Below are 24,863 nucleotides of genomic sequence, written 5' to 3' on the forward strand. Positions count from 1 at the left end.
TTCAAAAAGTTAAACCCAGCATTTAATAATACCTAAGGGCGGTATTCTCTGGCATAACTGCCAATGGAGCGAAGTCGGCTCCCCTCCCGGTTGCAATCCCGAGGGGCACAGCACGTAACGGGAACCACCACTATCGAATTGGTCGGCGGCTCTAGAGAGGAAGTGCTCGTACATAATGAGCAGAGTGTCTCGCGAGCTTGCGCCAGCATATATATTATGGCTCATAGTTGCAGCTGCTGATCAATCCAGCACAGACCAAACCATCTTGCTGCACAAGTACGGATACCTCATTTCTTAATAGCGATAATACGCTACTCAAAGCTTTGTTAATTATTGAAGTAGTCAATATCTAATCCTCCGACACATAGCACGATTTATCTCCTTCTGCGTGTGATGTCTTCGGTATATCCAAGTTGAGAGCACGAGGCGAAGCAGAGCAAGATCTGTAAATGAGAGTTTCTCTAGATTTATTTACAGTGGTATTTTCTTTTGCCAATTGTTTAAAGCTGAATCAATAGATTATTCTCAGTCACTCATGATCGATATTTCTACCTCGGATGCATCTCTATCCTTGATCGGCATCTTAGGCCATCTCCGTCGTTGCTAGGCGTCGCCAGGTCCTTCGGGTGCTACATTGCCACGCACCCGCAGTATGATGAAATGGGGGTGAATGACCTAGAGTTATGAAATTACATGAACACTTTCCACTGAGGGAAATGGCACAGGCTCCCATGACCCAGTGGGACGTACTACTGTGCTCCCACAGTGTCCTTCACAACATCCTAGCTTACGCCACTTGGGTGAATTATTATAGCTCCACTCTCTCAAACTCTCTGTGAAGCCAGAAGTGCAAATGTCACTGGCCCGCGTCCCGTCATCATTCCATGCTAGGATGCTATGACTAGGTACGTTGCATTGAAGCTTCAATCAGGTCGTATAAGTGGGGCAGAACCTGTTCCTGATGTTTCATGCTCGTTTTAGGGGCCAAAACACAGGGAAGAGGAATGGCTCATTACGGACGCTGTGATATGACAGCACGGCAATTACGGCAATTCTCGAATTACTTATGGACTGAGTCCCCACTTGCCGCCACCCGAACTTCCTAACTTGATGCCGCCGTTCACGTTCATGTGCCGAAACAGGGAACACGACAGGGAGTTAATAGGCGGAAATTTGAATGCCAGCCTTTTAGATAAAACCACAGCATGCTGAAAAGTTCCATACTGATAGTGGAAAAATAAATTCCGTTGAACATCAGAGAATATAAATACACGATTCTCTCCAAATAGGGAGGAAGGAAATCAGAATCAACAGTTTAAAGCAGAGTCCTCTACCAAGCTGAACCAAAATGCGTCTATCCGCCCCTTTGAGCCTTCTGGCTTTGTTTCAAGTGGCCAACTGCCAGGACATTGTTAGCTTTGGTCCTGCCTTCTCGCTTGGCCCAACGAAGTCGTGGATTCGTGAATCCACTACGACACTGGTGCTACCTAAAGTTCCGAGCCCTCAAAAAGATCGACTGGCTCTGTGGGCTGGCATGGGTACCAGTGGCGGCGATTTGATCCAAGCACTCGCTGTTGCCTTTTCCGATCCCAAAGGGTATGTGGCTCGAGGGCAGAATTAGTATGCTCAGAATACTGACTCGCGAATAGTAATTGCGGCGCCAGCAATGGTCAATGGTGTACATGGGCCAGTACTCTAGAAGGTATTACCGTCACACCCGGCTTCAAAGAGTAGAGTAGAGGCTAACTAAAGCAGATACGCAGCTTGGAGGTACAGAGGTTCCTGCCTCAACTGGCGACAATTTGACATTCCACTGTAAGTCTAGTTCCAGCGCCTGGTCTCCCATATTGCATTCGCGCTGATCATCTATCTAGATAAATACAACGACTCTACCAGGAAATACGACCAGACTGTAGCAATCAACGGCAAAATTGTATCCTCTCTCTCAACCTGTGAGTATTTAGGTAAAAGCGTCTTGCCAATTTAGCTAACTAATATCGCAGCATCCGGATTTGCAGAAGGATGGGGTACCGCGGTAGAATGCCAAGACGATGCATGCGTTGGGACTACAGCTGCTCACAGTAAGTTTTCTCCTTCACTGCCAGTATAGAATCTAACCGCCATAGAATACCTTTCCACTACTATCATCCTGAATGCAACTGATGCAACATTCGGAGATACTCTGGGTCTCAATAAGGCTACTTCATCTGGTCTGTCTACAACAGATGGTGGGAAGACTTGGAAGGTGGCTACAATCAACATCCAATCCCATACCTTCGACGTGACCAGTTAAGCCTCGACCTGGAAATACAGTACCGAGGTGTATATAATTCATATATATTATGTCTAAACAGCACCAAATATGATCAATATTCCTTGGGTTCAGTGCAAGAACTTCGAGCCCATTGCCAACTTCCCCTTTGCTTTTCTCTTCTGTTAGCATTGCGCCGCCGGCCGGAGTAAGCGGATCCGGGACCGGCGCCCGATTCTAGTGCGGATAAATTACCAAAATTGGTTGTTCCAAATCATGCCCCATTTAAAACAACTTTGCGCCGAGTGGAAGGTAAACTCCAAGCGTCAAGATCCAGGTCCACCAATTGTACGTAATGGCGTCACGGGCGACCGCCGCCACTCGCCGGCGGGCGGAATCAGCTTTGCCGTTTTGTATATTAAGACACCGCATCGCATCTTTTTATCACAGTTAAATTCTTCAACTATTCAAACCTGATACATTCAACTCCAAAATGAAGGGACAAGCTGTTGAACGCATTAGCATCCGGTGGCTGCCGGATCCAGCCTTCGAGGATACGCGGACCGTTGCCCTCAATGTTGGCGGTTATTTTATCGACTTGCGCACCACCAAAGAAGAGCCATCCATCCAATGGAGCCACGCTGGCGAGCTGACTATTCTCAAGGAGGAGCCATGTAAGTTTCTCTTTCTTTTAAAAAGCCGGACATCACTGACTCAATATCTAAGTTACGTGTCGATGGACACACATCATCGACTCGCTCGGTTTCACTGATCCGGACGAGGCATCTTTCACCAAGTTGCCCAATGGTGATGAGCTCGAAGTCGGCGAGACCAAATGCCCCCACAAGAATGACGCCATGACGGCATATGAGGAAGTGTGGCGAGATGTAACCGCTCACGAGAAGCCAGAGGAGCCATCGTGGATCCTACGAAGTAGCGAGGGAAATACTTTCATTGGAAGGGTTGGAAACATCTATCAGGCCAACAGCCTGGATGCCAATGGGTTTTCTGCGAGGAGAGAAGATTTTGTCAAGAATGCAGGAGAATGGAACATTTCCTTTGCTGCTGGCAATGCCGTTTCCATCCCGAGAGTGGCTGATGTGTTGAAAGAGCTCAGCTCGAAGCCTAAGTGGTCAATTGGCGAGAAGGTCACAGTTAGTGGTCACGAATTCTCAGTCATCGCTATCGAGGAGAACTAGACGTTATTTACCGTTCGCCACGGGTCGATGCGTATTATGTATTTAGTCAATACCGGTTCAATCTGTCCTTACAAAGTCCCGCCAAGCATTTACTCCCCGGTGACTTACGAAGGAATATCTAACACATTTATAGGACTTGATCTTTCAATGACTGCTAACAAACCGAGCGGTGAAGGCAGTTGCCAGCTCGAAAACGGCGTGGTTCTCGTCCTGGTCTCCCTGTCAATCAGTATCCTAGACTCAGTGGCAAATAGAGTGGATGATAGCAATGTCGGACGGATTTGCCCACGGAGCAATTATCGAATATCAGTTTGCAGTTAATCTTCGAGGGAGTAGCGGGAAATAAATCCAATGGTAGGTCTAGTTGTTTCGGCCAGAGTCATTGAGCAGCGCTGACCCCATCAATAAGTAGGTTAGGGTATGGCATTTACTCCAGATGCAAGAACGTACAAGGCACAGTTTCAGACTCTAGAGAAACATGCATACAATTAAACAGGAAATAAACCTAATAACCATGATTGGGGACCATTGGAAGTCCCGTGAACTTGCTGATCTTACCTAGTTTTCACCGAACGTATTATCGCCTATGATTGGGAGCACATAGAAAATGTAGGTTCCGGCCATAAATAAAGGCATTAGGTGGATAAGATAAAGATTTAAGTTTTGGTTAAATGGTATTGAACTTATTAGGCCCCCCAGTGTATTGTAAATGACAAATGCCGTGTTGTTAGATATAAAGTACTCCGGACGCCCCGCTCCCATACAATGAGCCCCAACCTCTATACTCCGTCTAAAAGTGTGTAATCAAGTTGAGACATGCATATGATCAGCTTGCTTTCCTCTCTGGATCTTGTAGTCTCGCCAGTTCTAACAGTAACCGGTATGTATAGATGGTCATGTCGACTTCTCGAAAGGCCTTCGAGAACCATTCCCTACCCTGCTCCGCAATCTCTTTCGCCCTCCGCTGCCCAGGCACGGTTGAAGTGAGATAAAACACAAGCTCAGGAACCTCCTTCATGCCTTGGCTGATGGGTATATAATGGACCCACGGGACGAGACGATCATCATGCCATTCTCGGAACAATGTCTGTTTTAGTGGCAGGGACTTTGAAGCTAAGAGTTTGTAGTAGCGACCGCTCATACCATTGCCATCAAGATCAAACACCAACTGTGATCGAAGTGCTCGGTCCTTGTGTGCCCAAACCTTTGTGTTGAAGTATGCCTTTTGTTCTCTGCAGTACTTGGTCTGGCATGCAAATATCCTGGAAAAGACAACGTCGAAGCTTCTGCCGTTTAGAAAGGAGGATTCCACCCGGTTTATTGTGTGACCTCTCTGTCGGAGATAATAATGCTTCTGACCTCCCAGATTTTGCCCTAACTCCACAAATCGTTGTCGGTGGAAGTTTCGCCATTGGTCGTCTGAAGCAAAGCCACCAGTAGTAGAGCCAGCCCAGTAGAGATTGTTCTTCTTCTTATCCCAGTCGACGTCATGGGCCTCGTCATATTTAAAGCCTTCTTCCAGGTAGGCCGGGCTGGGAAACAATATATCGCCCATTGTTGAAGGCGCACCCGTTGACAGGATTGGCACTAACCCTTCAATCAGGCGGAAGGAGGACGGGCTGATGAAGAGGCCATGCATATGGCTATACTGGCGATGTTGGCATAGATCCATGGCCGATGGGAGATCCGTGATAAAAGGTAGGCCAAAAGTTTCCACTTTGCGCTTTGTCTTGGTAGCACTGGGGTTTGACTGAGGCGGACAAAATTTTGTAACGGCATTCCAAACAGGCCCATGTGACATGTCCGTCAGGTTGAATTGTGTCTTAATGTGATTCCCTTCTCTTAATGCTGGTGGTGGAATCAACACCCTTGGTTCATCGAGGTGATTTAGCAGGAAGCTGATGTCGGGAATTGCCCCACGCAGATCTTTGGATAGCGTGTTGAATAGAAATTCGAAATTTCTGTCGATACTGCGCTGAGGATGGCTGCAGTTTGTCTGGGCGGTGTCACCAGAGAAAGCACAATGCCAAAGCTCGCCACCTTGCGCATGTCGAGCATCATGTATTATTCTACGGACGTCTTTGCCACTCAGTTTCCAGAATGGTGAGATGGCGTCGTATATTACATCGAAGTCGTCGATGATCGGTGACTGGTGCGATGACGCAAACACATACCAAGCCTCGAACCCGCGCGGCGGCTCTGCGTTGTATCTGCGTCGATATTCGGCGTAAGCCTCGGGGTATGTTTGGGATTGCTTTTGCGACAGACGTTCGAAATCGATCTTGGCCTTCTGAATCAGAGAGTCAACCGGATGCTGGCGAGACCAGTTGAAACTAGGCGCGGAAGATTGTTCGAGACTGAGCTCGTATATGTTCGCGAGGTATGGGACGAGAGGGAGCAGGAAAAGGGCCCAGAGGGCGGATCGGGTTTTCGTATGCTTTGGAAGCATGTATATGATCTGGCCAAGTGCGAGGAACGAAGCGACGACGTGCGATAAGGCATGGGTGTCAGATGAATACGTGAATGGATTGCGGGTGGACGTAATGCTAAATGTGACGATCGCTGTGACAGTGTACCAGGAAGCATGTTGAGCCTGCAAACTGGTGAGCATGGTTGTAACATTTCGGCAGAGAAAATTACGTACGGTTCGCATGATAAAATACCAAGACAGCGCTTTGGATAAACCTAATAGCACGGTAGGCGCATTGTAGCTTTTAGGGAAGCCGAATGAGAAAGTTTGCACGCAGAGCGCAACCACCAGGACAACCACAACTCGCAGTGAAAGAGGGACGATGGCATCCTGAATATCCACAAGCGGAATAATTCGAGAGCTCTTGCTGGTTCTCGGTAACAGAGTGATAAAGACGGCTAGCAGAGCAACAGCCGGGACAATGGCTAGGGCGGATCCCCAGAGATCCCAGTTTAGCAGTGTCAGGGTAGCAAAGCATCCAGCCAAGCCTGTCCCCCAGATGGTGTCGACGAGAGGGGAGAAGAACCAAGCCTCAGAGGCAGTCGAGGCAGATAGCTTTGACCCAAGGTGTTTTTGGGCTACCAGAAGCAAAGGGGTCAACGCCGGCTGGTGGCTTTTAGCTTGAAGTCGCCGTTTTGCGTCGCACATGGTGGCTTACCAGGTATCCGACGACATTATCCTCTGCCCTGCAAAGACAGGATGTCGCAATACCAGCAGCAACTATCCATAACGATCTTTTATATGTAGAACTCGATGTGTGGTTGTTGGAAGGAATCGCTTTCGGGATCGTGTGGACGTCGGGTGGTCTCGTAAACGTGAACAGAATCGGTAGGAATGTCCAACCCAGCGCCTCAGAGCACACCTCGGACCGTCTGGAGGATAGGTATTGCGTCAAGACTGTGCACAAAACAGCTGCTCCTGCTGATCCGGTGACTGGGTCAACGTCGACAAGTCGTCGCCTCCACATGGTCGGACTGGAGGTGCTGATTGATATCCCTAGACATGCTACAGACGGGGGAGTTTGGCAGATAAGACACAGTTGCATTTGGCGCAGCAACGGCTGCCCTCGTTTCAAGCTTTGCAGCCACCCCCTTGAATCGGCTCCTATCTCGTATCATATGCTACCTAATACCAAGAGCCAAATGCGCCGCTAGCTTTCTTGGCTGTTGGCTGTTGGCTCTTGGTATTAGATGTCACCTGGAATGCCAAGTGTCCAACCGCTAACACCCGCAGCGTGGCTGTGGGATCGCATAATTGCGGAGAGTGCTGTGACAGCTAAGCGAGAAGTCCATGGGGGCGACCAATCGGCTCGTTGAGAGCGACGCTGTTGACATATGAGCGGGGAGGAAATACGAGATCTGTTGGTGATCACCCGTTTTAGCCACTTTTTAAGAGTGCTTTGAGACGACCAAGCATTGCAAAAACTCCACTTTCAGGGCAGGGCAAAACTCCACGGGCTCTTGTGTGGCCCAAGCCCTTCAAGCAGAGCTCCCGGCTGTTTCTTCTTTCGTGTGAAGGATCACTCACAGCCCCCTTGGCCTCTTTGGTGGTGGCTGGCGCTAATACTCAGGCCAGAATGAAACGGGTTGACGTAACCTTGCTCGCATCAAGTCTAGCCGGACAGTGTCGGTGTGATAGCGCAAGATTTCTCGGAAGATAAACGCGATGAGCCGGATAATCGGCTCGGCAAGCAATCATCTTCAATAGGAATCGGCAATTGAATGCTTTACTTAGAAGAGAGGAACTTGGACACAAGTGAAATCACCTTCGGATAGAGCCGGAAACAAGCATGAATGTACAGGGTGTTCTGCAGCGAGTCCCACCGGAACGTAACGGAAAATCCAATTTCCCAAGACGCAATAGCCGAAACTACTTCTTGGCTGGAAGCTTGGCTAGCAGCTTGGCTTCTACATGCCAATCCAGACGTGATGCCGTTCCCTGTATCTACATCGTTTGGCGACTCACCGTGAACTCGAGTCTCGGCATCCCAAGACAAACCCCGCAATCTGCTTGATGGCCGTCTCTCTTCATCACTAGTTGGCCACGTTTGGCCACAGCCTCCTCACCTCCGACCCGGCATGTTGCTACAACATGCGCGATACTGCACCCTCCGAATACGAACCGTCGCACGCCGAAACCTCTCCGTCCTCCGATATATCCTCTTCGCCTTCGTCGCCTGGACCCTCGTCGATGCCTTCCTCGTCCACCGTCGTCTAGATACCGCGAGCCGAGAACATGGCGCGAAGGGGAAGCTCCGTAAGCCCGTCCGGGTGTACATCGCGAGCTTGCACTGGAACAACGAGGGCATCCTCCGCGCGTCTTGGAACAAAGGCGTCCTTGACCTGGTCCAGGCTCTCGGCCCGGAGAATGTCTTCGTGAGCGTCTTCGAGAGCGGCAGCAGGGACCGCTCCAAAGATGCCCTCCGCGATCTCGACAGGGCGCTCGACCTGGTCGGCGCTGGACGCAATGTCACGCTGGACGAGAGGACGCACGCCGACGAAATAGCATCAACGCCCGCGGAGCCTGGGAATGGCTGGGTCAAGACGGCGCGCGATCGGATAGAGCTTCGCAGGATCCCGTATCTTGCCCGACTGCGGAATGCCTCGCTGCAACCTTTGATCAGGATGGCAGAACAGGGCACAACGTTTGACTACGTCCTCTTTCTGAATGACGTTGTCTTCTCGGTGACCGACGTGATCGCCTTGCTCAACACAAACAATGGCAACTACGCCGCCGCGTGTTCGCTAGATTTCAGCAAGCCGCCGCTATATTACGACACGTTTGCGCTCAGGGACGTCGAAGGCCATGAGCATGCGACGCAGACCTGGCCCTACTTCCGATCATCGCAGTCTCGAAGCGCCATGAAGCGGAGCCAACCTGTTCCGGTCACCAGCTGTTGGAATGGCATGGGTAAGCCCTCCATCTTGCCCTCCATTGCACATATCAGAGCTTAATCCTTGATCAGTTTTCATGCCTGCGGCAGCGTTCACTGGCGAAAAGCCCATCGCCTTCCGGGGTGTCGACGACACCTTTGCCGAGTCGCATGTCGAGGGCTCAGAATGCTGCTTGATCCACATCGATAATCCAGCGTCAGCAACGAAGGGCGTGTACCTAAATCCCAATGTCCGCGTTGGTTATCACGGCCAAGCCTACAAGCTGGTTCATCCAAGCGGATCATGGATCACCTACTTCGATATCCTGACGGGATTATGGAAGAATAGATTAGTTAGATGGTTCACAACACCATGGTTTAAGGAGTTGGTGATACGCAGACGGCAGCGCTCCTGGGAAATGCAACATCCTGGACGAAAAGAACCCGGAACGGCATGCTTGATTAACGAGATGCAGGTCCTCATTGCAAACGGATGGGCTCACGTATGAATGGCGTTCCATTTAGATACCAATTAAGTAGAGGATTTAGAGTCACTCTATCCTCATTGAGATAGACACCCGCTTCAATCAGTCAAAGGTCGATCCTCAAGCCCAGAGTGTTGTCAAAGGTGACGGTGCCCCAGAATGGCTCCATGCCCGCATTACCAACGTTGACATAGGTACTCTTGTCATAGACACCTTGATCAGCAAGTGCAATCAGCCAGTCCTTGATGTCGCCTTCAAACGTCCCTCCAACGCCATCGCCAAACTGATCATTCTCGGGGACCAGAAGCGAGCTAACAGTGATGCCTGTGTCGGTGTTCAGGCCTTGGTACAACTTCCATCCGTCCTTTCCGTACAGGCCGTCAATGGTGGCGACCGCGCCCTTGTCGTAACCAAGGGGGATCTGCCCGCCTTCGTACCGAATCCAGAGCATGAGCTCTTGCGCCGCACTGGATGTTTCATCACCCTTAGTGTCGGAAGTCATGAAATCGTAAACCACGTTGCCTTGCGATGAATATGTGAGCAAGTCGAAGTAGCAGAGAAAAAATGAAGTGGCCCTAACCTTTGTAGGCGGTGGAATTGGAGACGGTCCATGTGTACGTGCTGGGGATACTTGCGATCGCGTTCAATCGCGTCTGCAAGTTCTGAGTCAAGCCAATGAACGAATATCCCTTGACCAAATTCGGATTGACGGTCGCATCAATGTCCCAGATGCTGCTCCAATGGACGCGCTGCGCATCGCCAGATCCAGATGTCGAGTAGAGCCCGGTGCAGCAAGATCCCTCGATCGACTGGTAATTGTAGTTCATGGAGAAGATGATCCAAGGCGTTCCAGAAAGGACCTCATATTGGTTAGGGGCACCGCAATACGTTGAAGTGAGCGTGTCTCTTTTCAACCCGGCCGCAAATGAGGGGAGGGCAGCAGCCTCCAGGGCCAGCAAAGCAAAAAGTGAAAGGATACGCATGGCGATGCAGTTGCTGAAGAAAAATGAACGACGAAAAGAATGTCAATGATGCATGTCCGTAAAACCCAATGGGGATTTGGACGATTAAAGTATTTGCAGCTCAAATCGCGTGGTCCTAGTCAGGAGAGGCTCAAATTAATGAAGTCCGTTTCAGATACATTCATGAAGTGGGTAGAAGCTGGGGTTTGGAGATTTTTCCGTCACTATCAGGTTAGGCCTCTCAATTTAAAACAAACCGTCTATTCAACAAGAGCACAATCTTCCACATCGCTTAGAGAACAGTCTGTGGTAGATTGGTGGTACAAGAAATGAGCACGCGACCTGTCGACAGCGGGTCAATCAACAACAAATGCATTCCTGGCAGGTTCTCTATTTATGGTGCGCCGATAGACGCTTTGCTTTCTAATCGAGCTCTTATATTATCACCGTCTCCCTAATCTACCATCAATCTGCCACTCTTAAATACCTCTCCGTGCTTCATCCAAACTAACAAACATATCGAAAGTTTTTCTTCTCGAAATTCGTGACATCATCGGTGTTGTCGTCCATGGTGAACTCACCAGCCGTTCTTGTAACCTCCCCATACAGCCGATCCCTCTTCTTGTTCTCCCACTTCACTCCAATGCAGTACATGGCCATCAGCGCTACGGCAGAGCACTCAAAGCCCAAGATGCAGTTGTACCCGGTTCTGTAGTGCGGCGCCTCTGAGCTTCTAAAGGTTTGCGGGGCAATAATGTTTGCGACACAGTATGCCAGGAACACCATGGCATTCACAGTCACTTTCTTCATATGCCCACTGGTGTTTGCCATGGGCAAGCTGAGCGCCAAGGCGTAAGGTCCCCAGAAGAAGTAGAAGAAGTAGTAGGCTGTCAGAAGGCCACCTCGGTTGGAGTCTGGCAGCTTTCGGATGACAATGGAGCAGACCAAGGGCACAACACAGCACACTGCCGCGGAGAGGCAACGTGTGTCCTTGATGTATCGCGGAGGCAGTGTCGCCAGGATGGAAGCAAGAGCCTGGATCACACCGGTGGGCATACCAAGCAGGACGGTGTTCAGAGGAGTAAAGCCGAATCCGGAGACAATCTGGGCGGCAAACGTGTTAAGACCGCCGTTGGAGACGTTCATGCACAGGAAGAAGAAGGTGATGACCCAAGACTTGCAGTCCCGAAGGGCCTCAAAGACCTGGTACCACTTGAATTGCTATTAACGGAGTTGGTTGAGTAGCTGGCGATTGTTTGGGGAAAATACCACCTACCTCATTCAACGTTCCTAAACTTGCGGTATAAAATTCCCCGATTTAGTTAGCGTCCAAATGCCGGAAGCAGTAGGGTCTAGAATCCCTGTCGGCGCCTAGGTTGATGCCCTGAAATCCTTCAGGATACACCATCGGGAGTCCCCGAGGGCCGGCCTAGGGCCACATTCCAATCAGGGTAGGGAATCAACCGACGACTTCCACGGTATTGATCAATATATTGACTTCAATCTACGTCAACGTCAATCCACAAGACCTGTTGTTTTGTAATCAATCCATCCACGGTTGGGGGCTCGTGGGTTGCGATGTAGATTGGCCTGGACGCTAGTCGGGGGTATGGGCGTCCTGATATATTTCGTTAATATTTGCTATGTATTTCTGCGCAAACACTAATGCATCTAATCAGATAATACTTCGGTCGCGTTCTGACACGTTGTGACGCGTTGTGACGCCTGAACCCAAAGTTCTCCCTATTTACTCGATTCATACAGTTGGTGAACCTTCAATCTCGAGATGGCGGACTTACCTCTTGACCCTAAACTACCGACCAACAACGAGGAGCATGCCGAGCTCCCTCGGCCTGTTCTGGATCCGGACCCCGAAGTCCTCCAACCTTCTACTTGGGTACCAACAAGTGATGAGAATCACCGTCCAAAGGCAATGCCCAAGTGATCGGAAATATACTGAATTGGCTCTGCACGGTATGTGTCGGGAATGGGAAACGCAAGATCGGTCGTGTTCGCATCAAAGGCCATAATCTGTGGATTCTCGAGAGAATAAGAGGGCCATTGATGGGGGCCAACTGTAAATATTGAGTCAATTTAGAGGAAGGAAATGGTTTACAAAAAAGTTTTGATAAAGCAGACAGCACCTCTGAATAGAGGTATGGGAACTTACCTTCAGAGCTGTTCGGATCACCATCGACAATGAAGTTGACCCAGTACCGCGAAATGATATCTGCAACATCCTTATAACTTTGTGGCGTTCCCTCAAAAGGCGAGTCAGGATATCCAAGCCCAAGAAGGTTGTAGAACACGAACGCCACCTCGGTGAAATGGGTTGCGCCCGTTGTCGGAGGAATACCGTTGGGAATAACATTGAACTCGTAACTCCAACTGCTGACATTGTTTCGGGCCAAGATTTGATCAGTTAGGCGGCGAGGCGCGTGCCATACAAGATCACCGACGAAAGCAGATATGCGTTTGTACTGAAGGCCGAGTGATGCTGGTGGTCGACCTTCAAGTGTCGGCGGAATGCCAATCTCGGGAATATCAGGGTACAGTGCCGCGATCTCGAGCGCAGTTGCGTTGTCAGGGCCCCGACTTCTAATATTGGCCAAGAATTGCTCGTCTGTGTCAATGCCCCTCACTGTGAGAGCGGTCCCTTCATCGTGATTTTGGCCTTGTAACACAGGCACCTTGATGAATTGTCCTGAAAGAAGTGCCTCGCGTGCATTCCCTTGAATGAAGTCACCATCAACTTCCATACCCCAAGATGGAATTGAGGCCGTCACATTACTGGCGAAAATCGAGTTGAGAGCCTCGGAAGGCACGGTGCGAAGGCAAGCAAGAGTGTCGATTGCTGAACTGCAATTGGCGGCACGAGTAATGGCGTTGTAGTACACGTCCCATTCAGCTGGACTGTTGTATCGAAATGGATTGATCGGACCAGCGCTTTCCATAATGGCTCCCCTGAAGAGACCTTGGTCACGGCCGCCATAGGATATGATATGAGCTCCGACACTTTCACCCCCTCCGCTTTCACCCCAGATTGTAACCTTTGAAGCATCTCCGCCAAAGGCAGCGATGTTCTCGTGGAGCCAACGAAGCGCCAAGTGTTGATCTTTGTAGCCAAGATTGCCGATAGCTGACTCCACGACGGCCGATCCGTACATAAATCCAAAAAGTTGCAGGCGATAGTTAAGATTGACTCCGATGAACGGTTTACCAGCGGCGACGGATTGCTCAACGATAAAGGACATGTTGTACATTGGGTCCCGATTTGAGCCCTGAATATGGGCACCACCATGTATCCAAACACCCACAGGTAGGTTGGCGCCTAACTCGGTGCCGCTTGGTCGTATGATATTGAGGGCCAGGCAGTCCTCGGAGAATGCAGTTGTAGCCGACGTTGCAGGGCCGCCGTAATTGTAGCATGCCGACGAGAATTGGGTGGCGTAGGCACTTCCTTCCCATGTGGTGTTGAGAGACACTGGATTGCGGAAGCGGAGATCTCCCACCGGAGGCTGAGCAAAAGGAATCCCAAGAAAGAAGTCTTGGTCATACTCTGAGCTGTAGACGCCAATGTATGTTCCGTTCTTGACGGTGGCTGTCGGTGCTGCATCTTGTCTGACTTTCAGTGGGCTCGCAGAAGCCAGATTGTGGAGTACAGTGATGAGGAGCCCAACCCGTAGAGTAAACAACACCATCATGGAGTTCGGTGTCGTTGCTAAAGCTGTTATACCTGGATCGATTGATTCAAATTGGTCTTAACGACGGAAGAAGGGGAGTTCTTGCCAGTAGTCCGCAGACTTGCGGTTTTTGTCGCGGCGGCACGGAGGTAGTCCATTATATACCGTACGGACGAATCGCCTTGGCTGTCACATTGGAGAAATTTGGGAAGATCCGTGGCGAAGCTGGACATACTACCAGCATCAGGGAATAACGGCCCGATTAGGTGGCACAAGACATATCAGGAAACTTCTGCAGCATGTACCCGCGTTTCTGAATGCGGAAGCATGGCAGATGGGCCGGCAGTGGCAGATCCTGTTTATGGAGGAGACTGATGACGATAATGCTTCATTGAGGCAGTTGTGTTTATTCTGAATTTCTGATATTTCAATATGGTTTATTTGAAAAGCGTAGATTTATAGACGGAAAATTATACTGACTTGAACGTCAATTTCCTCAATCACGGGTAATAAGGATCCCCATTCGATCACCTAGTCCCATAGTGAAGAGTGATTACTGTACAACGTCTCTTCCTAAGATCTTACACATTTCCGATCAAAGAAGTACAGTAGGTGATCCCAGAATATGTCCCAGAACAAGGCTCCAACGAGCTAGGTAGGCTCTGCGAACGAGCGTGGGGAGAATTTCGGCACGATGCGAGCAATACCAGAGCGAGAACTGCCTGCATGACAGCTTCGAGTGGCTTGCGACTTGCGTAAGCATGTTGCATAACTCTACTTGACGGAGGCGACAGGAGACCCTATATTTCGGCCTCAAGGTGTTTGTATACGTCATTGCCAATCAAACGTACGCGCCTCCGATAGCGCTAGCTCAAGTGGTGAGACTGCGCCACGATGTCATTATCAACAATCGTCAGTGAATTAGAAGAATCCCTGGTCTCAATGTCACACCAGGTTGCAGAGAGAGCTAGGATCCTCTCCGCATTTACGACCCAGGATGGGACGGTGAATGTGCTGGCTAGGACAAGGCTGCCCATGGAGTGAACCCCTGCCCCCTTCTTTTGACCACCTAGCCAGGTCTGGGTGCAAGGATACGCAAAGCTATTTCATGAGGTCGATATACGCAGAGGCTGGGAGGTTGAGATGTTGACCTCGCCCCGTTGGGTATGTGAAATGCTTGCTGTCCTTAGCTTTAGAAATTGCGGAAAATACGAAACGGTCTTACCCGGAGCTTGCAAAATCATACCGAGAGCATATAGGATCAACAAAACGTCAAGATCATGGGACCCCTTGTAGCGGCGGAGGTGCGTGGTTCATCAGGACAGAGAGTTTCCATGGCAATAAATGCAGGGTTGCGAGGGTGTGCGGCATCGGACAGGCGCATAAAAATCCAATATGAATTTCTAAGTACTATTAATATGCTAGAGATCCCGATCCTTGCTTTATGGGTTCTCGTGGTATTAACGGTAGGTACGTATCACAGAGGTCCGCCAACTACTTAACCCTTGATCATGACCTTTTGGCGCCATAGCAGCTATATAATTTTCAACTTCGTACTCCATACGGAGTAGAGACGGCGACATTCATGAACCTTCCAAACAAAGACGATGCAAGTGTGTTACAAGAGGGGCTTAAGCGCAAAAAGCTCAGTAATAACTTCGCAGAATCGCGGGCCGCGGAGGGCGGACGCTTTGGGGCGGCTAATAAATGCTACCCGTGCCCTGCTTCGTAAAGCTTCGTCCCAGCTTCCCACCGATTCTATGCAGATGACAAATTCTCGATGTGCTGCAAAAGGCCGACGAATGGTCAAGAAGTAAATTTTCGATTCGTTTCTAGGAGCCCTGCACACCCTCCGCGTTCACCTTTACCTCCTTGTGTGAGCGTTGCCGTAACAGGTATGAAGCTGCACCAGTTGCTGTGAGCCTCACAATCATCGTCTTCCCTGTCTATGTAACCATAAGCAGGCTGCATTAGCGTTTGAGCTAACTATGCCGAATTCAGGAATCGTGTCGCTTGCAGTGGGATGCGCATACAAGTGCCTGAAACGCACGCGACTAGCGTTGCTGCAAACAGCAGGCTACTCCGTAATGGAAGTGGATGACAGATGCATAAATAGCCGAGCAAGGTGGGGCATCATGATATCTACAGTATAGCAGGGGAAATGTTAGTTCTGACCCACCCGCAACAGTGGGTCAGGTTGGTTACTTTTTGTGCTACGATGTATCCAAGTCAGCTAGAAAATTAATTATCTAGTATTTTGTATATAGTCCCTTTACATCAATTACAGCTTGACATCCTTTTGACAAGAGGCTAGTAAGTCTTTAAGATAAGATTCTGGCACAGCCTCCCAGGCCTCTAAGGGCCAGTTAACATGTTCCTCTGCAAAAGCAAGCCGGAGCTGTTGCGTTTTCTCACTAATAGGAGGTTTTTGACGTGCAATATATCTCTTATATCCAGCCCTTCGAAGGGCGCCTCGGGTAGCCTCAACCAAGCAGTTCCAGCCAAGGGCTTGAGGGATCTGTATGAGACGCATCTGTCGGCTTATTTTGGAAGAGCCGATAAATTCGATGAGCTCCTCCACCGGCAGCTGTGTAAGCATAGCCGGCCGGCCTGACCTGCGGCGAGGAGTTGCTTGCGTTGTTACAGCTAAGGGCAGACCGCCTTGTGTGTTGCGGTTGTGGCGAGGGTGTTTGAGGGATTTGTTGCTACAGCTGTTGCTGCTGTTGCTGCTGTTGTTCAAGGAGCCGTTGGGTCAGTTCAAGTTGCTGCTGCTGGTGTTGCTGCTGGGCTTGCAAAAGCTGCTCGATCTGTTCCAGGTGCTTTTCCAGTTGCTGAGACCTATCCATCTTCAAGATTGTGGCCAGAATCGCGCGTCCGAGGTCGCGTTATTGTGAATTGGTACATCGCGAGCGCGAAAAGTGACCGACCTGACCCCCTGTTGCGGGTGGGTCAGAGCTAGCATTACTTTCCCATGCTATACTGTACGCTCTGCGGACTCGTTTGGGAAGTGCCAATGGGAGCGGACGAGCCGACCCTTGCGTCATTCTAATCCGGCTATCGATTAGTGACTATTACCAGGTACTATGTTCCGTCACTCGCTCCGGGATGGATCAGAAATCAAGAGCTAGTTTCTAAGACCTGATTTCTAAGGATTTAAACTCAGTTTATTAGACTACTTAGAAATCAGACATCCGATTTATAATTATCCTTTAAGAATGATTTGAAATCAAACAATAACCCTGCAGTTACTAATAGTACTGCACCGGTACATCTATAATAGCTAATAGCAGTATTCCACGCAACTCCATATCTACATAAGGCGCCCAATTCCACTCAACCCAACCTTCTTTCTCACCCTTCCTTGCCATTACACCTTCCAACCAATTACCCCTCGCATATAACCGATCTTCCCATAAGAGCAGCCCCCTCTGTCCCACGTCCGCGTAATAGGACAAACGGACCCCGGACCGCACGAAGTAGACACGCCTCTCCCACACGCCTCCCACACCACCAAGGCGAAGAAGGTTAACGATGCCGAAGGTAGCGAGGTTCCATCAGCTGGGCGGGCCAGAGGTCCTGCAAATCGACGAGATTGCGTTCGAGGACCCGGCAGCCGGTGAACTGCTGTTGAAGGTCAGCGCCATTGGGATAAACCGTATGGAAATTTTCTTCCGCTCAGGTGGCTTCGGCCAGCCCAAGACTTTCCCTGCCGTTCTAGGATCGGAATGTGCTGGGGCGGTTCTAGCAATCGGTCAAGGCGTAACTGGGTTTGCGATTGGGGATCGCGTGGCGACCATCCCTGGGTTTACAACCGTTCCGGGTTTCTCCACCGAGGTGAAAGGCCACTAATATGCGGTATACAGCAAGCAGGCTTATGTGCCAGCGGAGATAACGGTAAAGCTGCCTGACGGCATATCATTCGTTAATAGCGCTTCATTATAGATACAGTATAGCACCGCCTAGAATAGCATGGTCGATACTGTCTAGTTATAAAGGGGCAAATATGTACTGCTAATAGTAGTAATATCTTTAGTAGGAATTACTACAGCCCAGATTGCTAAATCTCAGGATGCCATTCCGATCTATATAACCTGAAGTTAGTTAAAAGTAGTAGTATTAAAGTCGCTAGGTATTGAATATATTATTATAACAGACAAGCAGGATATTACAACAGAAGTAGCTCGCATAACTGGGGGTGTCGGTTGCCGCGTGATCTACAACCCGGTTGCTGGGAAAGGCATCAGCAAACTACTTAATATACTTGCAGTAGATAGAGTGATTCTTATCTACGGCATTCTAGACCTAGCTCCGGCCTCGATTGACCCGGTAAAGGGATTGGCGAAGTTTGCAACGATTAAGTTTACAGCAGTATTTAGGATGCTATTGAATCCGGAGAAGCGTGCGATGATAACGGAGTTCGTGCTCAAGGGTGTTGCCGACGGCGTGCTGAAGCCTATTATTGACAAGAAGTTTTCATTTAAGGATATTGCTGAGGCACATCGCTATGTTGAGAGTAATCAGCATGTGGGGAAGGTTGTTGTCACAGTTTAAGGCGTCGGCGTCGATGAGTTGGTCGGGTCGGGGATGTAGGACCAGGCGAGCCTGTGGTACGTGGACAACGGTATCCACGGATTCACGAAAACTACGATGTCAACAGAATACATTCAGCGGAACTTCCGAGTCTCCCTGTCACACCATTCCCACAGCTCTTCTGCCTCTCCGGTGCCTCCGTTATCCTTCAATTCTGCTGCTTTGAGCACGTCAGCCCTTAAGCTATCTGTACCGATTCTACCCCAAGGGCAGACGTAAGCACCATTGTCCTTCAGCGATATGTCTTTAGACCAACCAGCGTACAGTTCCGTGTATGCTCCGAATTCGGTAGGAAAGAGCAGCATACTGAGCAACATCCGTACAAAGGCACCTGAGAATCCGTCAACGTCTCGTTGTAAGTCGGATCGGACGTTGCCTGGATTCCAAGCAAGGCTGAGGATACCGTGCTCTCCGTATCTGCGAGCGAATTCGGAAGCCAAGAACCAATTCCCTGCCTTGGATGCGCCATAGTTTACAAACGGGCCCTGATCCCGAGGGCTGCCATTGTCATCGAATTCGATTCCATGAGCGGGCGCGGCGAACATTGTAGCGAGGGATGATGCCCAAGTTACTCGAACTGATCCCGGCGACGATCCCGCTGCTGTTCTGACCAGGACTGGTAGGACGAGTTCCGAGAAGAGGAATGGGCCAAGACAATTTGTACCAAAATGAATTTCGTGCCCTTCCGCGTCTTGCTGGTTTGCTTTCGTGACCATGACGCCCGCATTGTTCGTCAAAACATCCAGTCTTGACTCCTTGGACATGAACTCTTCGGCAGACGCTTTAATGGAGCTTGGATCCGAAAGATCAAGCTGGAGAAACTCCAATCGACCGAGCGATTCTGGGAAATCTCGCTTGATGGAATCAATGGCACTCCGAGCTTTATCCGGGCTTCGGCCAGCGATGTAGATGGTGGCATGTTTCTGGTACAGGATCCTGCTCAGTTGCAAGCCGCATCCAGAATAGCCGCCCGTGACAATGTGTACTCTGCCAGTTTGGTCAGGTAGATTTTGCTGGGTGAGTGGAGGTCGAGCAAGAAAGAAACATTGGCGAAAGATTGATGCCATAACTGCCAGGGGCTGAAGACCTAGGTGTAGCTGGCTCAATTCCAGACCAATATTTCAAGACGTGATGAGTATGAGAAGGCCCATTTTGCTCTCGGAGTCAGTCGATGTGGATTATTTATTACACTCTGCAGCCCAAGACGTAGCAGACGCATCGAGCTTGGGGTCGAGCCCGACAGGGTTCAAATCCACTCAACTTCAGGCCTCATTTAAGAGGATTCAGGGGTTGCACGTGGCACAAAAGGGCTCCTGCACTCGTGCACGCATCACTATATGATCGTAAATCCACGGGAAGCTCGTGGAGCCCGAGCCGGACATTCTTGCGCGAAACTCGGAGTTTATGCTCGCTGTCCCCTAAATCCGGGATCCTAGCGAAAACCGTTCCCGAAGCCCCTCCCTTCCACTGAGCGCCCTCTGTTCTCCTTCCGCCTGTTGTCTTTTTGAAAAGAATGAGAGATAATTTCTCCATAACATTTGCTCAATCGTTTACTTCGTTCCATCTTCGGACCGCAATGTTAATTGTGTTTGAAAGTTACAGGAGCAAGCAGCGCTGTTAATAAGTTAAATTAAACTGGATTTATACGTATTTAAGCTGAAGAGGTTAGATTTAAAGTATTAGGCTTAGACTTGCTTTAATTTAGTTAACTTAATTAAGTTAGAAAATAACTATATATTTAGTATATATAAAGAATCCCTTAGCAGAATTAATAGTATATTTAATAGCTAACTTTCTAGCTTTTTAAGTATTATAATACTTTTAAAAAAAATAATTTAAATTATACTATTAACTTTTATAGTTAAGCTTTATATAGCTAAATATATATTTATATTCTACCTCGATCTTAGTCTAAATTGTAGAGCACCTGCTGATGATATTTGGCGCTAATTCAAGAGCAAGAATGTGGAAGATAATTGGATTTATCACTACCCAGACCTTTGTGGTGTCTCTCTTCCTGGCGCGTGTCCTCAGAAAGTGTCCGAGGCAGTGCTGCGGAGGATCGTCGGTTGGTTCTTCTCTCCTAGTCCCCCCCCCTCCCCGAAGTTTTTGTATCTACATATGTTTTTAATTGATCAATACGATGCTGGTCCTTTGTTTTACCGATATATAATAAAACAACCCATCACCATGGCCGGTAATCCACATTCGCTCAATCGGCAATCAGATGAAACTCTAGCCTCGCCACAAGCAGGTCGAGCTCTCTAAACCCCAAGGCGTATATCTTCTCAATCCAGCCATCGTAACCTGTACATAATATACCATGGAGATTTCTTACATCATATCTGTCCAGAGATAGATACAAGAAAGAGCGTATAGAAGACTACGAAGCCATTGGGCGGGATCGCTTAGCACACACTATAAGGACATCTCCTTAGCTACTGCGAACGGTTGTTTCAAGAGCGACGCCAACGCCATGTGGACGGACAGACGCATTTGACCTGGTCGCCACTGTCCACCACGACCACAACAGTATGCCTAGGAGGAAACCTGACCCGTCTCATAACCCTTCGAAATTGGACCTAAGAGACTCTTCCAGGGAAGTCCAACCAAATCTACCCATTTCCCTCAGCAAATCCCCACCCCGCTCGTTCGATATCACCGACAGATCCCTGACATTTCCGTCCGTGAAATCGTCAATCCAGTCATGATCAGGCTTGATTCTCCGAAGAATCATCATCACGTCGCTAAACAAAGCTTAGACACTTCCCGTGAACAGATGACGGACGGGAGAAGCTAACTTACTTCCACGTGTAATGCTCAGAATAAGCCAGGATTCGCTCTTCTCTCACAGTCAAGTCGGTGAGGGCTGCTACGTGGAGACGTGCTGAGTCCTGCACATCCACAAACCATTCTAGAGTTCTTGTCAGTACGTCCCAACATAGTCAATACTAGTCCTGCGCGAACCCCAACAAATACACAAAGGGGCCAGTAGGTCCACAAACGGCAGTAAGGAGGCTTGCCCGACAAGACCAATTTGGGGGGGCACCCGCACCGGGGGGTGGTTGATTGTCGAAAGGGAGGAACCTACGATATGCGAGTTGCTTGGCTCTTTCAGGTTTACCAAGTAAAAGCTCCTTGACGAAATCTCCCGAACTTGCCGGGATAGACCAATCCAAGACCTTGCCGAAGTTGACGCCAAGGACGATGGACTTGACTGCGAAATGTGGCTTCTTCTCCTCGGCGTATGTGAAGAGAGCCCGCTCGGCCTCAACTTTGCTTGCTGCATAGACCGACATCGCACGTTCCAGGCCGTATGGTGGAGGGGCCCAGGCTTTCTCGATGTCCTCTTCGTTGAACGTTGCCGCGGTGATCCGCCGTGCCACACCAGGCATAGGAGGGGCCAAAGCCGCGGCTGATGACGTGTAGACGAAGCTCTCCACTGTCGAAGACTTGGCAGCCGAATCCAATATGGAATGAAGACTAGATACGGCTCCTGGTATAACGAGGTTCGGGTCCGGGTCGAAGCTCACATTACTTGCGACATGAGCAATGCCAGAAACACCTATGATTGGATCAATATTCTTGCTTGATGCCATACAAAAAGGGTCGACCGGGGGGGTTCCAGCTACCTTCAACAGCCGAATCAAATGCTTCGGGGACCGTTATGTCTTTTACAATGACCAATTCGATTCGGCCTCGGCCGAATTTGGTTTCCCACCGCTCCACCAGCCCGGCTGCTTTCTGAACATCTCGAACAGTCCCCCGAACATTGAAACCCGACTCCAATAACTGATCCGCAACATGGGAGGCGATGTAGCCATTTACACCTGTGACCAGGACGATGGACCCTGGAGCAATTGTTGACGTCATTTCGGGGGGGATTGGAACTTGGCGGAAAATGTTGGGGAGGATAGGAAAGACAGGCAGGCACTTCACACGGGGCTGAGGATGCTGAATATGTGCTAGAGGGGACGAAGGCTTGCGCAAGTAAGAGTGGCTGGCATCTCTTGCTTTGAAATCAGACATTTGCGTTACCAATCCATTTCTGATTGTATCAAGGACATGTCGGGGTGGTGGATGTTGTGGATTGGTACTAACTAATCAGCCAGAGGTATCTTCTGTAGATTCAGCTTCCAGAGATCCGAACGAGACGCCCCGCCCGGATGGATGCGGCGAAGATGGACCTGCAAGGAATGGCAGAGAACTAGATAGAGGGGTTGCTAAGATTCGTAATGGCATAATGATGACAAATTCTGAATTCCGGCATTCCATTCACCGAAACCGTCAAAGGGGGAAACCGACAATGAGCTTTGATTGCCAGCAAGTTCACGGAGCTTAGGTGTGGGTCTGACTTTCAGCTTCATGGGCGACCATGGAAGCATTGTACGAAACGAAACTAGCTTAGCGCAAGGGCCCTCTGGGGTGTGTCCCCGGCGCAAAATGAAACCCTTACTATGTAAGTTACCTTAGCTTTCAGTTTCCACTATCAGCATCCCCAACCCCGGAAGGCAGGGAGGGTAAGCAGGTTGCATATAGCTCCAGGACCCACCCACCATTCCCCAACATCACTCCAACTACGGATACCCAGTCTTTTGTCCCGTCCGTCTTTACACCAACTTTCGTCATGTCATGATCCGCCGCTGCGCAAGATGCCTCCGACCGTGACTCTGGAACTGATGCCCCGGCAATTGGAGGCCAAGGCTTTCGGCGATGATTGGACTGGCGTGACGAGCACGGCCGAGAGACGAAAGCGCCAAAATCGACTCCATCAAAGGGCGTACCGTATGTCTCGAACCCCTTCACTTTCTTTACCGGTTGCACGTTACCGGTTGCACACCGCTAACAAGTTGATTGCGCGGCGTAGGAAAGAGGAGACGTACTCGTCCTACCGGCGTGCCAATCTCGGACCACTACTCATCGTATATTGCATGTACCGCAAGTGACGCCGCGGATAGCAACCGTCGGATCAGGACAGTGGGAGATGGAGTGGGCGATGACAGGAGGCTTTCCGCCGGTCATCCTCCCCCTCCTCCTCCACCACCACCAGAGGGATGCCTCCTCCTACCCACCCCTAAATCACGCACAGAGATCGACAACTTCGCGCAAAGAGCGCACCAAGATTACAGTCACGGCACGCTGCGGCTGGAACACCTCCACACTCTCATACGGCTCAATGTCCTGAATGCAATCTCACACAACGCAGCGCTGCTTCGTTTTAGATTCCAAGGGCTTTGTCGGCCCGAGCTCGTATCACCATTCTACCTGGACGCCCGCCATCTCCCTAACACGGCCCCAACGGCAGCGCACACTTGTCCGGAGTGGCTTCGTCCGACAGTGTTACAGGTTGCAGTGAGGCATCATCCCTGGATTGATCTGATTCCCTTCCCCCGCATGCGGGACAATATCCTGCGCGCGTTGGCGGCTGGCCTCCTCGACAATAAGGAGTTGGGTTTCGACATTCTCGACGTGGCAGTAGCAAACGATCGCCGTAACACGGCCTCTCTTATCGTCTGGGGCGAGGCATGGGACCCCCGAGGGTGGGAGGCCAGCGTCCCTTTCCTTCAGAAATGGGGTTGGCTGCTGGAGGGCTGCCCAGTAATCCTGGAGGCGACAAACTACTGGCGCCAAAAGAGGGGGGAGGGGAAGCTAATTCTCTAACATGGGTGCTGGGATAACCGTTTCAGCTCCATTTACTTCTTTCATTGAGGCAGAGGCAGATTGTGCGTAATTGTGTGGTTGATTTTGGAATACCGAACGTGGCGGCATCTTGGTTACCCTTCATACCTGTGGTGAATAAAACGCACCTTCAAAAACCCAACCCAATGAATCAACACGGTTGCTGCAATATCTCACCACTTGCTTGCCGCTGGCCATGAGGGAAACGGTGCGGGAAAGAGCAGCGTCTAGGAGGGAAGCATTAGAGAAGCCGGGGTGGGCAGCGGAAATCCGGAAATGGGGTATATCGGCAGTACATGTTCACAGGGATGACCGATAACAACAGCGGTGAAGAAGCGTCCGTCCAATGGCCGAATGGATGAGGACATGTCTAAGAGATGTGGTCTCCCGGGGACACTTGTGACACTTGTCTATGTTGGTTATGATGTTGTCATGCCTGCCCTCATTGATTCACTAACCCCCACCCCTAGGTTTCCCTTCAAGGCTCTTCGTGGATCCTCGTGGATCCTCGTGGACCACCATGACAAATGTGCATTTATCAAGCCCCTTAAACCTACAGCTGGATTAATAATACAATCCGCGATAAATGGCATGCAGAGCAAACGGTGATGTCATGTGAGGAGGCCACCAGTTATAGTTGTTTTAGTTCGGTGGATATGGCTGCAGGCGAGA

General features: G+C 49.9%; 12 protein-coding genes across 12 annotated transcripts; 6 read left to right on the plus strand and 6 right to left on the minus strand.

Annotated features, from left to right (window-relative positions):
• Window positions 1-1,348: 1,348 nt before the first annotated feature.
• On the plus strand, window positions 1,349-2,293 carry BGZ61DRAFT_480330 (uncharacterized protein; the record flags this gene model as incomplete). The annotated part of the gene is made up of 6 exons (XM_046249177.1): window positions 1,349-1,596; window positions 1,650-1,702; window positions 1,756-1,815; window positions 1,875-1,952; window positions 2,004-2,081; window positions 2,127-2,293. The coding sequence occupies 6 exons, from the start codon at window positions 1,349-1,351 to the stop codon at window positions 2,291-2,293; spliced, it is 684 nt and encodes a 227-aa protein (XP_046101974.1).
• A 291-nt stretch (window positions 2,294-2,584) lies between these two features.
• On the plus strand, window positions 2,585-3,506 carry BGZ61DRAFT_455575 (uncharacterized protein). Its single transcript, XM_046246398.1, has 2 exons — window positions 2,585-2,925; window positions 2,978-3,506. The coding sequence occupies exons 1-2, from the start codon at window positions 2,745-2,747 to the stop codon at window positions 3,448-3,450; spliced, it is 654 nt and encodes a 217-aa protein (XP_046101975.1). The 5' UTR covers window positions 2,585-2,744; the 3' UTR covers window positions 3,451-3,506.
• A 588-nt stretch (window positions 3,507-4,094) lies between these two features.
• BGZ61DRAFT_455576 (uncharacterized protein) lies at window positions 4,095-7,031 on the minus strand. Its single transcript, XM_046246399.1, has 3 exons — window positions 6,579-7,031; window positions 6,095-6,526; window positions 4,095-6,043 (listed from the first exon to the last, which is right to left on the minus strand). The coding sequence occupies exons 1-3, from the start codon at window positions 6,963-6,965 to the stop codon at window positions 4,277-4,279; spliced, it is 2,586 nt and encodes an 861-aa protein (XP_046101976.1). The 5' UTR covers window positions 6,966-7,031; the 3' UTR covers window positions 4,095-4,276.
• Window positions 7,032-7,998: 967 nt separating this feature from the next.
• Window positions 7,999-9,301, plus strand: BGZ61DRAFT_357234 (cryptococcal mannosyltransferase 1-domain-containing protein; the record flags this gene model as incomplete). Its single annotated transcript, XM_046240864.1, has 2 exons — window positions 7,999-8,830; window positions 8,886-9,301. The coding sequence occupies 2 exons, from the start codon at window positions 7,999-8,001 to the stop codon at window positions 9,299-9,301; spliced, it is 1,248 nt and encodes a 415-aa protein (XP_046101977.1).
• On the minus strand, window positions 9,241-10,427 carry BGZ61DRAFT_59738 (concanavalin A-like lectin/glucanase domain-containing protein). The gene is made up of 2 exons (XM_046256893.1): window positions 9,858-10,427; window positions 9,241-9,799 (listed from the first exon to the last, which is right to left on the minus strand). Exons 1-2 carry the CDS (start codon window positions 10,258-10,260, stop codon window positions 9,384-9,386), a joined length of 819 nt encoding a protein of 272 aa, XP_046101978.1. The 5' UTR covers window positions 10,261-10,427; the 3' UTR covers window positions 9,241-9,383.
• A 319-nt stretch (window positions 10,428-10,746) lies between these two features.
• On the minus strand, window positions 10,747-11,445 carry BGZ61DRAFT_357349 (major facilitator superfamily domain-containing protein; the record flags this gene model as incomplete). Its single annotated transcript, XM_046240873.1, has 1 exon — window positions 10,747-11,445. A coding segment is annotated over one exon (699 nt), but the record flags the coding sequence as incomplete, so codon positions are not given.
• Window positions 11,446-11,921: 476 nt separating this feature from the next.
• On the minus strand, window positions 11,922-14,029 carry BGZ61DRAFT_424291 (triacylglycerol lipase). The gene is made up of 2 exons (XM_046243599.1): window positions 12,410-14,029; window positions 11,922-12,314 (listed from the first exon to the last, which is right to left on the minus strand). The coding sequence occupies exons 1-2, from the start codon at window positions 13,941-13,943 to the stop codon at window positions 12,157-12,159; spliced, it is 1,692 nt and encodes a 563-aa protein (XP_046101980.1). The 5' UTR covers window positions 13,944-14,029; the 3' UTR covers window positions 11,922-12,156.
• Window positions 14,030-16,140: 2,111 nt separating this feature from the next.
• BGZ61DRAFT_480336 (uncharacterized protein) lies at window positions 16,141-16,881 on the plus strand (the record flags this gene model as incomplete). Its single annotated transcript, XM_046249178.1, has 4 exons — window positions 16,141-16,150; window positions 16,190-16,235; window positions 16,380-16,513; window positions 16,574-16,881. 4 exons carry the CDS (start codon window positions 16,141-16,143, stop codon window positions 16,879-16,881), a joined length of 498 nt encoding a protein of 165 aa, XP_046101981.1.
• Window positions 16,882-17,453: 572 nt separating this feature from the next.
• Window positions 17,454-18,473, plus strand: BGZ61DRAFT_495723 (chaperonin 10-like protein; the record flags this gene model as incomplete). The annotated part of the gene is made up of 3 exons (XM_046250930.1): window positions 17,454-17,756; window positions 17,793-17,843; window positions 18,024-18,473. 3 exons carry the CDS (start codon window positions 17,454-17,456, stop codon window positions 18,471-18,473), a joined length of 804 nt encoding a protein of 267 aa, XP_046101982.1.
• BGZ61DRAFT_455587 (uncharacterized protein) lies at window positions 18,432-19,723 on the minus strand. The gene has a single exon (XM_046246400.1). It carries the CDS (start codon window positions 19,577-19,579, stop codon window positions 18,587-18,589), a length of 993 nt encoding a protein of 330 aa, XP_046101983.1. The 5' UTR covers window positions 19,580-19,723; the 3' UTR covers window positions 18,432-18,586.
• A 1,045-nt stretch (window positions 19,724-20,768) lies between these two features.
• On the minus strand, window positions 20,769-22,385 carry BGZ61DRAFT_507595 (uncharacterized protein; the record flags this gene model as incomplete). The annotated part of the gene is made up of 4 exons (XM_046251918.1): window positions 20,769-21,259; window positions 21,318-21,426; window positions 21,604-22,077; window positions 22,145-22,385. 4 exons carry the CDS (start codon window positions 22,383-22,385, stop codon window positions 21,073-21,075), a joined length of 1,011 nt encoding a protein of 336 aa, XP_046101984.1. The 3' UTR covers window positions 20,769-21,072.
• Window positions 22,386-23,092: 707 nt separating this feature from the next.
• Window positions 23,093-24,504, plus strand: BGZ61DRAFT_519676 (uncharacterized protein). Its single transcript, XM_046252415.1, has 2 exons — window positions 23,093-23,297; window positions 23,380-24,504. The coding sequence occupies exons 1-2, from the start codon at window positions 23,165-23,167 to the stop codon at window positions 24,171-24,173; spliced, it is 927 nt and encodes a 308-aa protein (XP_046101985.1). The 5' UTR covers window positions 23,093-23,164; the 3' UTR covers window positions 24,174-24,504.
• The last annotated feature ends 359 nt before the right edge of the window (window positions 24,505-24,863 follow it).

This window comes from Ilyonectria robusta, assembly GCF_021365365.1.
Source record: "Ilyonectria robusta strain PMI_751 chromosome Unknown BGZ61scaffold_15, whole genome shotgun sequence".
NCBI lineage: Eukaryota > Fungi > Ascomycota > Sordariomycetes > Hypocreales > Nectriaceae > Ilyonectria > Ilyonectria robusta.